Source organism: Erythranthe guttata, chromosome 10 (genome assembly GCF_056151865.1).
Source record: "Erythranthe guttata isolate IM_541 chromosome 10, IM_541, whole genome shotgun sequence".
Classification (NCBI taxonomy): Eukaryota; Viridiplantae; Streptophyta; class Magnoliopsida; order Lamiales; family Phrymaceae; genus Erythranthe; species Erythranthe guttata.
In genome coordinates, this window is record NC_142542.1 from 1006073 (window position 1) to 1018387 (window position 12315).

Sequence of the window (12315 nt, forward strand, 5' to 3'; positions counted from 1 at the left end):
CCTTTAAAGGGCCCACTGGACCGAATAAATAAATGAAGCCCAAAAGTAACTACCAGATACAATTTTTTTTCTTCATTTTAATCAAATACATTATTGCGTCAATTTCGAAAATTGTAATGAAATATTTAAATAAAGTTTTAAAAAAAAAAAATCTCCTGGGGGGAATATGGCAAATAGAAAAAGTACAGGGGAAGAAAAGTTCAAACAAAATTTCACGTACTTCATTTTTTTTATTTAGTCAAATGAAAGATCTATTACATTAATGTTCATATCAACAACAAGTATTAAATTAATATTTCCTCTGAATTCTTGATGACCGTTGATAATTTTAAAAGTTGAAAAACTTTAATTGTCAACCCAAAGGGAATATTAGGATACATGATTTTACAATATATAAAAATTGTAATTAATTAATAATAGTTAAATTAAATGAATATATATAGCAAATAGGTGATGATGAATGATGAGTGTGATCTCAACCTTGCTCACACTTGAATCAACATTAGATTTCGTGACACGATTTTGGATCTAATTTTCAGTAACATGCATTTCGTTTTAAAACCGAGGTTGGCACATGCACTAATTCATTTAATTATATTTTATTATATAATTAATAACTATTTTCAATATAATCATGCTGTGTTCATATTACAATTTCCCAACTTTCTTCTTTTCTTTATTCCCATTATCTTTGAACCTAGTGATTTTTTAAATATTCAATTTCAATTTATTTTTTAGTAAATTACTTTCTTTCTTACGCAAGAAATCTGTAAAATCTTGGCCGGTAATAGAAATTAATAAATTAATAAATATTTACCTTAATATGGGAGTTACCGTTGACCATTCCATACTTGTATTTTCTACCTTTCGAAATGGTAGTTGCCAGTTGGGAAGTTATTACCTAAATAATAACTGATTTCTCACTGCAAGTCAACACAAGTACGATGTCCACAGTCGCCAACTTTAACAGCAATCTTTTATTTAATTATCTCAGAATAAAAAATAAAAAATAAATTAATTAAATTGCAGCGCTGAATACGTCTAATTGAGGAACGTAAGAAACAAAACTGCTGCTCTATTACAAGTCAACCACTCTACAATATTTCAAATCTCAAATAAAAAAAATATTTAATATTGTATATTAATGAAATCTTTATTAATTTTTTTTATATTGAGTATATAGAGAAACAATAATAATAATAATATTAAATAGGGAGACAAGAAATAGGTTCATGCATGTTCGGAGTTGTCACACGCACGAGAGAGGGCTCATAAATTTATATCACCCATCTTTAGAGGAGAGCAAATGGTGGCACGTGCCAACTAAAGAAGCAAACGTGCAAACCCATGTGATTGGGTCGGGGGCCCACGACCCATTTCGCCCACAAGAGAGAATCTTTTTTTCTTTTTTATCAAAATAGTCAATTAATAAATGGCTCCAAGATCAAAGCCCACAAGAAATATTCCACGTAATAATGACTTCCCAATTTGCATATTAAAATAATAAATTACAAGATACACAAATCTAATATTCTATATATATCCAAACAAATAATAAAAAGAAAACTATTTTATATTGACTTTAATTTAATTTAACCTATGATTAATTTAACAAAACAGAGGAATTATCATTTATCACAACTCAACACACTACCTTTAACTATTAATAGTTTAATTTGAATATAATACTAAAAAAAACACACATACACACACACTAAATCCCCATTTATATTACAAAAAGGGCAAAATAGGAGAGAGAAAAAAAAATAATTAGTGAACTTGTTTTTTCTTCTCTTGCAAAAGGGGAAGACCCGGGTGGTGACCCGGATCGGGATCCGGGTCCAGATTAATGGTGTTGTGGTGGTAGCGCGGTTGGATGGGCGGGCGGTTTACACTGATAACACTTGGCGAAAAGCCCGAAAGTGTCCACTTGTCTCACGAAATTGGTGACGCTAGCCCACCCGCCAAACCCGAACCCGACCACAAATACCCATATAACAATGAAGGTGTTTAGTGCATACATGGCTGTCCAGCTCGGCATAAAGAATGGAGGCTTCTCAGCAGCATTCTGATATTGAATCAATTATATAATTATTCAATTCAATTAATTAATTAATCCCAATTTAATTTGAAAGTAAAATTCCGATATTAATAAAAAGAATAAATAAATAAGTGATTTATTGAGGTGGGTGAAGACTAGAGAGGGCAACTAGGTAGAAGCCAGCTCATACAGTATTGATAGTGTTTGCATGGAAAAATAATTTGAAAATGACTTTCCACCTATACCTTCTACACTAGGCAAAATTTTCAATTTAATTCCATTTTATTTATTTGATAGTATTTTCCTTTTTTTAATTTCAAATTTTATTATTTTTATAAATAAATTGAGTCACAATAATAATAAATAATTACCTGACGGGCGGAGGCTTTCCGATAGGTGAGCATGTGGGCGAGGGCAGGGATAATGTAGACGGTGAAACTGACCAATAGGGCGCCAACGGCGGAATTAATCGGGCCGAAAAATGGGAAAATAATAGCCAAAAACCAAATCGGAATCACCACCGGCAATCTCGCCAATGCCCTCAAACACATGCTTCTCGTGTCGTGCATTCCGATCACCTTCTCCCACACAAAGTACAGCGGCGTACACGCAAATCCGAACGTAATAAACTGCATTTCAATTTTTTTTTAATAATATGATAAAAAATAAAGTTTCGAAATTTGTGATTTTTGTTAATTTGGGGGATGTTAATTGACCTGGTGAATAAGCATAAGGATAACGGCGGCGTCACGCCAGGCAGTCTTGGGAAGGAGAGAGAAAGCGTTGGAGTGGTTGAGGAGCTGATCGCCGAACGCCCAATAGACGGCGGAGGCTGACGGAATCGTTAGGGTGAATACGTAAAGTGTGGCCAGTAAATATATGTATTTGAATTTTTGTGGTTTCCACATTGCGTGCATTACTTCACTGTAAAAAAAATAAAATAACCAACAGTTAAATAAAAAAAGGTTAATCAGAATTGAGATAATGTTATAGATAGGGGATAATAAATAAAAGTAGTGTGGGCAGTAATTAAAGAGAAAAATAAATAAGAAAAAGACAAGAATCAGAGTAGTGTTACAGTATTGGGCAATAATTGTTTTGATTTGATGGGAGCTTAGAGTTGTTGTACATGTTAGCCTTCAAGTACAATCTAACAAAGCATATATTCTTTTAATTATTTTTTTAAAAAGAATAAAAGTAAAGTAAATCGAGATCAAGTGGCAGTAAATGGAATTTTAATTTGGCACTGTATGATCTTTTAATCTATCTACCGAACTAAAGAAAAAAGTGGAGTTCCGATCCTATAATTCTGTCTGTTATCACAAGAACCAAGATCACCGGCAAAAAGCTGCAAACAGAAGCTAAGAAAATAATAAAAAAACTTACACAGTGACAGCGTGGCCACCAAAAGTGTAGAGGATGTTAGTTGCGCCGGTGAAGTATAGCACCAGCTTTTTCGGACCGGTGTGTACAACATCCGGAGCCTATTTATTTAATTAATTAATTAATTAGTATATTTATAATTAATTAATTAAGACAATAATAATTAGTAATGAATGAGATTAATTAAGTAAATAAAATACCTGGCCATGAACAAGGGCAGCAATAGTCATATACCAGGCGGTATAAGTAGTCATACCAAGACCTAAAAAAGACCAAATTCTGTAGTTGTGGAAAGATGGTATGAACACTGTTGTTGCACAGCATGCTCCAAATATGTATGTCCATGTTCTTTTATCCAGGTGGTCGTTTATGTAGTATATGTTGCTGTAATTAATTATTTATTTTTAATTAATCATCAAATATATAATTAATTTAAAAAAAAAAAAAAAGAAATGTTTTAATTTTTTGATGAAGAAATAAATAAGAAACCTGGCACAGGCGATAAGTTGGATGACAGAACCAAAAAGAAGGAAAGTGCAGTTGAACGCCAAACCCAATGCCTTCCAGTATGGTCCTAGTAATCCATCCAGTACTTCAAACCACTGTCAATTCATTCACATAATTATTATAAATTGTTAATTATTTTTTTTATAATTAATTTGGTTATGTAAGAACATTATATTATATGTTAGAAACCTGAATGACATGGTTTTTGAAGCTAACGCCTTCTTTTTCTTTACGGCAGCGATATTCCATGTAGAGAACACTGATAAGATAAGCAGTCCAGCTTCCGATCAAGCCGTAGAATACTTGAAACACGATTCCGGACAGCATTCCCAGTTGGGAGAACGAGTATGGTAGTGTCAGTAGCACTTGTGCAACCTACCGTACAATTACAAACAATTGATTGGTGAAGAGAGAGAGAGAGAGAGAGAGAGAGAGAGAGAGAGAGAGAGAGAGAGAGAGAGAGAGAGAGAGAGAGAGAGAGAGAGAGAGAGAGAGAATAATAGTGTACGTACTTGATTGGAAGCGCAGCTGAACCAGGCATCGTAGGCGGAGCCGCCGTGCCAGAGCATGTCCTTGAAGCTGACGACGGCGTGATCGTCGGAGTTGTCTGCCTCCTCCTTGCCGCCGCCGTCGTGGTCGGTTTCGTTGAAGTTGGAGACAATAGCTTCCTCTGCTTGCTTATGAGTCGACATTGTCTTCGATTTTCACACACAACAGATCTGTCAACATACATACAAATAAGAAAATAAAGACAGGGAATGAGACAAAACAAACACGCCCCCTTCTTCCAAGAAAAACAATTCCTCAGATCCAAACCCATCGCTAACAAAAATAATAAATAATAAATAATAAATAAATCAAAACTTTCACTTTCTGAAATATACTACCTTAGTATTTTGACGAGTGTTTTTCTTCAACCCGGATCGATCTCCGATCAATTGTAAAAGAGAATACAACAAGCAGACACTCGGCTGTTTTAGTTTGAAAATAATTAAGAGAGAAGGCACAAAAAGGAGCGGTTTATTTCAAGGTTTCATTGTTCAAAGAATGGATTTTTAATTTTTAATTAATGCAGCCCAGAAATATATTATTGCAGTCGGCGTACGTAGAGCTTTAATTTATAGTGGTAAGCAAAAAATTCGGAAACTAAATGCAGTTGTGTGAAATTTTCTGCAGCGGCGGAAGGCGGCGGCGATGGCCTCAAAAGCAGAGAAGATGAGAGAGAGAGAAAGAGAAGATTTTGGTAGTGAGAGAAAGTAGTGAGCGAGTAAACAAAAGGGGAAAGATGACTTTCTGCCACTATTAATAATAAAGCAGCAGCTGATATATGTATATATAAACATTTATAAATTAAAATAAAACTTCTGGTAGGGAAGTGTGTAATTAATTACAGTATTGCTTTTGCGTTTTACTTTTTCCTATTTTATTAATTAGTCCCTGTTTTTGTATTTTTAAATTAATTAATTAATTTTCATCTTTCTTTACTGTTCCCCACTTGTGATTCGATTCTCGGTCTTCCTTCCGTAAAGTCATAATCCAGAGATTTTTGGTTTCTTACTTCTTACCTTCTTACTCAGTACAATATTGTATTCTTTTTAATTAGGTGCATGCTTTGTTTTTTTTTTTGTTTTTTTTTGTTGAATAAACACAGGTGCATGCTTTGATTATGATTGAATTTGAGAAATGATTATTGAGTTATTTGAGTTGTCGTAAATGTTGGGAGGGGGGCAATACTTATTGTTTCTGAAAAAAATCTGACATTTAACAGTTGCATTTCAACTATTATGTCAACTAGCAAAATTATGCTTTTTCTCAAATATTAAAAATAAAATAGCAATTGACATTTTCTCATGGTTGAACGTAATTTGCCCCCGGTGAAATGTCATTTTTTTTCCAATTTATGGAATTTGAAATAATTCAACTCTCACACAATTACAAAAAAAAAAAAAAAAAAAAGATGAGCATGAGATAATAATATAATAAATACAAAAAAAATGAAAAAGAAGTAAAAAAAAACAATAAAATTGAATAGGAATAAAATGAAATAAACAATTGTGGTAGACGTGAAAGAATGTAATAATGAAATGTAGGCCTTCCAACCAAACAAAATGTATTTAGTTTCACTTTTAGTTCCCATTATATCATTTTTTAAACTAATTCTTCTTCTTTTTCCAATGTTTTCCAGCTCTCAGCTTTCAAATATATTATTATTTTGAGTTTAAATTAATAGTAGATTAAATATTGATTTATTTTTGCTTTTTGAACTTTAACAATTATATATATGTTCTCTAGTTGTTTATTTAAATTAATAATAAAAGTGGGTCAAGCCGTAAAAGTGGTTCTAAGCCTGTAGCCGAATGCAAAAGAGAGCCACGCGCACAATGAAGGCCCAGGCCCACTTCACCGCCGGGTCACAATTTATAAACGTTTTCTTTACGGCTCGTTATGGCCCTGTTAACGGCGCTATGTTCCCGTCTCTAAATTAATAAAATACTTGGAGAGAATTACGAAAATGCCCATTTCATCAGACATTGAGCAAATTGCACTTCGCCCCCACAAAAAATACATTTTTTTGCACTTTACCCCCTAAAAATATAATAATGAGATTGTCCCCCTTTGAAATATACAACTCGGAGCACTTCGCCCCAATTTTTCGCCCCAAATGTATATTTCTGATTTAATTCTCGTTGGATTATGCATCTGTCATTTTACTTTTTTCGCTTTTATAATCTCGTTTCATAGTTACTTAAGATTACCAAATTAACAAAAGAAAAATCTTCCCAAATTGATGAAATTCTCTTTTAAATTAGATGAAATTCTCTTCCAAGTTCGACAAAATTTGTTCTTTGTTCTTCATAATCATGATAATATGGGGTGGGAAAAAGGTCAAATGATATTTATAGCATTAAAGGACGAAATCACCCTTCCAATTTAGTGAAACCCGACAATAATTAGATATGAGTAAAGTGCATTGAGTTGTGTATTTCGAAGGGGACAGTCTAATTTTTATACTTTTAGGGGTAAAGTGCAAAAAAGGTATTTTTGAGTGGGCAAAGTGCAATTTGTCCGACATATTTTGTTCAATTATAATCATGATATAAAAATAAATATTGAATAAAAAAAGACAAATATTCTAGCAAAAAATATTTAGGCAATAATCACACTTCTTTAGATTTAATTAGGGAGCTTAAGTTAAATATATATTACGGCATCACTGATATGCGAGGCGACTAAATTATGACGTCACTAATGCGAGAGGCCAATTAATATATCAGAGGATGACGATAACAGTACACCACCCCCACCGGCAAAATGTGGTGGAGATAGTGGCGGCTGCCGGCGCCACCATGGAGTCACCATGTGTTGTGAATGGGTAACATATATTCAGGAATTTTTGGACTGCAAAATCAAAATATTGGCCATGTCACGGAAGAAAAATATTACAAAAATTGCCACGTGTCCCCCGTTCAAACGGGATTTGTCTTCTCGGATTCCTCACTTGCCCCCGCCACCTTCCACGGTGGAGGCTCCACCTCCCACCACTCTCCGTTTATTTCTCATTTTCACAAATATTAAAAATCCCTATATACCGCACGTACGTATAAATTGTCTTAACCTTATTTTGTTTTTTTTATTCAATATTCAGTCAAGTAAAGATTGTTATTAAAAATCTTAGATTTAAATTAATAAAATGAATTAATTAATTAATAATTAATAATTGCATGTCTTTATTTTCTCTGTTAATTATCCATATATCTTTATTTGATAGTGAGTCCACTGAGTTAATTTTGACCCGTAAGCGGGGTGCACAAAATGGTGTAAGCAAATTAAAAAAAAAAAAAAAAAAGATACCTTTAAATTATCTTGAAATTGGATATTTGAATGGGGGATTAGTGGGGGAAACAATGATTAATAAAATTGATTTTTAAGGCACGAGTTGTGTTATCTATTTCCCAAGTGGTGTTTCCGCAGTTGCTTCTCAAATGGGGTCCCCTTTAATTACATCTTGTACCCCTAACTCTTCAATTAAAAAAAGAAAATCACTTTCTGAAATTTTAATAATATATTTATGTATGTTGATTTAATTTTGAAATAAAAATGTATAACTGGGCTAGTTTAGATAATAATGTAAAAGAAAATATTCAATTCTTCCCATACTCTATACCATGCAAGCTTTTATCACTTTTTGACAACTTTTTTAATAGTGGATTTATTAGTTAGAACATTGCAATTGTGACTTATCTTCTAGTATTGTATTCCCTCTGTTTCTAGTTAAGCGTCGTTTTTATTCTTTGTAAAATATTAAGAATGTCAATAAATGTGTCTTATTTTAGAAAAACACATTAAAAATATTGAAATAATCTTGATCGTTAAATGTTGTAATAAGAGAGAGTTAATATTTATAATTGAATCAATAAGGTTAAAACAGGAAGAAAAAAATGCATTGAAGTATTGAAAATTTAAAGTGACAGATAATATGAAATAAAAATATTTAAAAAAAAAGATATTTATTGTAGAATATATGAAGTTACTTAGCTACTAATCAATGTGATCAAATTTTAAAAAAGTTAATTACAAAATTTATATATTCCACATATATATTATGTGATAGTAATATTATAATTGTGTGGTCTTATTCATTTTTCCTTTTTAATCTACCTAATTCAACTCAAATATACACTCATAATAGAAATGAAAATGACTGTCACATTGGATGGATTATGGGGATGGCACTTTAATTTGATTGTGGAGGTCACTCATTAGTCAATACATAATGTGGAAATTTACCAACTTTCTTATGACTAAGATTCATTTCATGCTTATAATCTCTTAGCCAATTATTCGGCCACTATATCATTATTGAAGCATCCTATGAAATAGATACGACGTAACTATACTGTTTAAAGTTTATAAGCCGAGCTTATAAGCTGTTAAAAAGAGATTATGAGATGTTTAATAATTTATAACTTCTCTTTAGCACTGCGCATGCTCAACCTTTTGAAGTTATAATACTTGTTTAATGTTTTGTCTTCTAAATATTTCAAATAAATTTCTTCATCAAATATTTATATATCTTTCGGAATAAATACTTGTTACAACCCTATAACTTTTGAATTCCACTTATTGTGTGTCTTCGTTTTTCTATTACATGTTAAAAAAAAAAAAAAAAAAACTTATGCAAGTTCATGTAATCATGAAATTTAATGATTAAAAGTGCAAAAAAAATGCTCTTTTTTATGGGGATTGCTTTTTGCAGCAACGTGCACAATTAAGTCACGGAATCTTTTTACATATATAATAAATAATTATGTATCTAAGTTGGATTTTGATTTAAGAGGGATTTCTTTACTATAAAAAAGAAAAAGATAAAGAAAAAGAAGTTTTGGCGAAAAGACGGAAAACACCTTTTTGTAGCACCTATGAAATATGTGCTTTCTTCTCTATATATGCTAAAACAAATGCCTATGTTGATATATACTTTATTTGTATCTGAATTTCACTCTTAAGAATGCCCATTTTCAGACAATTTTGCCGAAAACGTCAAATTAAATTAATGGATGTAGCTAAAGTTAGGAGTTGAAAGGAAATAAATAATAAAGAAAAAGGAGATTAGGCTAATGGGAATTGGATTACTTTCGGCCCTTTTGTGTTTTAAGGTAAAAGGTTCAATTTATGGTGGAGAATTAGTATTATTTTTTCAAATAATATTTTACTTTGAAGGTGTCTTGATAGAGGAAAATGATTTTCTTGAAATTCAAATTGTCAATAAAAAAAATAATAAAAATGGCGTCTTTAATGTGTTGAAATTTGAAAGCAACTCTTTTGTGACAATAATTATTCTCATTATAATCCAACCCTAGAGCATCCTATGCCTTTTAAGTTTTAATCATTGATCAAATTAAACCGGTTAAACTAATATAATTATTAATTAATAACAAAATATATATATACATATATATATATAATGTTGTATCACTCACCTTGGATGGATTAAACGGGAACAATAAAAATTATAGGTATCAGAACGAGAGAATAGAACGTACCTTGTAAAGTGAGGTAGACGGTTAATTTATAGTGCGATAGTAAATTTTTTCAGTAGGATTAGTAAACCCAATGTTCTAGTAAGATCTTATTAATAAAATTGAGCTATTAGTTAATGACCTTCTAGATGGATCGACCTTTTAGATGGCCCAAATACTCATTAGTTTATTGGGTCGGTCCAATAAGACATAATAATATCATTTTTCTTTATCGATTTATATCAATTTGTTATCTGGGTGAACACTTCGGTTGCATATTACTACAAGGAAATATATTGCCAAACTTTAATAATAATTATTTATTAATTTGAATTGGTTTTATTCAAATTAAAGAATATATAACAGAGTTGGATTATTGGTGACTAATGACCAGTCCGGAGAAAGTGAATTCGGATAAACGACGACGAATCGATAGCGGTGGATTTGGGACCCGCTAGTGAAATGGACCTTCCATGAGGATCCGAATTCATCAGAACAAACGGTCAAATCCACGACCCTACTTATTTGGATAAAAAAATTAACATCGTCTCATTATATTAATTCAATTTGGTAACTAATTATTCAATAATATAGGCATAGGCCTTTCATACTTTGATTGTGAAATTCCTACTCTGATTGTGATTTATATTATTTATTCTCTCTTCTTGATTGGATCGAATTTTAGTTTAGATGTTGGATTCACACTGAGTCAGTGACGAAGCCAACATTTCTCAAATTTCCATTAGTACATATAAAAACATAAAAAAAATCGTGTATAACAACATTATCGGGCCACCTAAAATATTTTTAATATATTCACTGTTCAGCCCCCAAACTTCAAATTCTGACTCCACTAGTGCACTTAATCATATGTGTGTTATGCTTGTTATTATTCATTTAGGATCATGTAGTACGAAGTATCAAGTAATGAGTATAATTTAAACTTATTAATATTATAAATTTATGGTTTGTGAATTTTTTAAAAATAATATTTAATGTTTATCATATAATTCTACATCTTGTGTTAGTTTAAAGCATTTGAACTCCCAAACAAGCAATTAATTATGTAACAGGATTTAGGGTTTGCAGTCTTGTGATAATGACAAAGATTTCACATGTGACAACTAATTAATTAGTACTAGTTCACATAGTTAAGGAGCATTATGTTGACTAATTAATTAACATATTGTTGACTTGTTACATATATAAGTACGTGGAAACATGCACACTTGTTGATGAACAAATCTCAACTAGTACAAAGTTGAAATTTTAAATAATAAATAAATAAATAAATGGTACGTTAAATCCAGAGTGTCCACATTCAAACCGTGTCAGCATTTACTTAGGTCTTAAATGAGATAATCAATTCCAGATTCGAAATTGATATATCACTTATTTGGCACCATATATACAATCATGAATTATTGCATGTGACAACATAGGATTAGAGACAAGGATTAATAATCATTACTATGATTCAATTTTAATTAATTGGCCTCCAATTATATATGTTCCCCATTTTCTGGTCTCATCACCATAGCATCAGCCTGACTAAAGCTTAGACATTTAAAAAGAAATTAAAAAAAAAATGATTATTAAAAAAAGAAAAAGAAAAAAAAGAGAGATAAAAGTTATAATCATGCTATAAGGGGCTGGTTTAATTAAATTTATTAAAAAAGTATTTAAAGAAAATGATAATTAAGTGGGAGTGCAAAAAGGTGAAAATTGTGCTCTTTCGTAGCTTGAAAAGGCAATTATTAATCACAATTAGAATTAATTAGATCAAATGAGATTTTTTAGTATAACTTCTAATATTTAATTGGAAAGAAAATAATATTAGTCTTATTACAAATATGACCTTTGACTTTTTTTTTCATTGACTCTCATTTGCTGGAACCTGACATGCATTGTTTTCATCTTGTTTCTTAATCTATCTGCTGGGAATTCGGACCACCAGGAATCATAAATTTAACTGTTCGGTGGGGGAGTAATAATTTATAATTATAATAAAAAAATTTAAAAATAACTATTACTACTATATATTTTTAATTTATTTTCTTGATATTAATTAGTAAATGTTAAAATTGCAGGTTGTCAGAATTGTTAAATCAGCTGCGGTCCATATATATAGAAGAAGCCAGCTAGCATTCAATCATTCCATTGATCATCGTATCAATGTTGGAAGTTGGAAACCATGAAATTAAAAATTATGGTCCATTTTTATTTTTAAGTATTTCTTGTCTTAATTTATTGAATTCTAGATTCTCATTTAACCTTTTCATTTACTTGACCTAAAATAATATTTATTTACATTTTTTTAATAAAAAAATAAACCCTAAAACAATTTTTAGGACGTTGACCTCC

At 31.1% G+C, this 12315-nt stretch overlaps 1 protein-coding gene across 1 annotated transcript; it reads right to left on the bottom strand.

Moving 5' to 3' along the window:
* Positions 1-1555: 1555 nt before the first annotated feature.
* LOC105953067 (auxin transporter-like protein 2) lies at positions 1556-5283 on the bottom strand. The gene is made up of 9 exons (XM_012976691.2): positions 4819-5283; positions 4444-4650; positions 4121-4306; positions 3914-4026; positions 3625-3808; positions 3428-3525; positions 2758-2965; positions 2413-2670; positions 1556-2068 (listed from the first exon to the last, which is right to left on the bottom strand). Exons 2-9 carry the CDS (start codon positions 4621-4623, stop codon positions 1847-1849), a joined length of 1449 nt encoding a protein of 482 aa, XP_012832145.2. The 5' UTR covers positions 4624-4650; positions 4819-5283; the 3' UTR covers positions 1556-1846.
* Positions 5284-12315: the final 7032 nt, after the last annotated feature.

Bases quoted from the DNA above. Each gene is read 5' to 3' on its own strand.
- LOC105953067 (XM_012976691.2), bottom strand. From the start codon at position 4,623: ATGTCGACTCATAAGCAAGCAGAGGAAGCTATTGTCTCCAACTTCAAC. The intron at 3,809-3,913 runs GTTTCTTATTTA...AATTAATTACAG, and splicing joins CAACTTATCGCCTGTGCCAG to CAACATATACTACATAAACG. The intron at 2,966-3,427 runs GTAAGTTTTTTT...TTTTTTTTACAG, and splicing joins GGTGGCCACGCTGTCACTGT to TGAAGTAATGCACGCAATGT.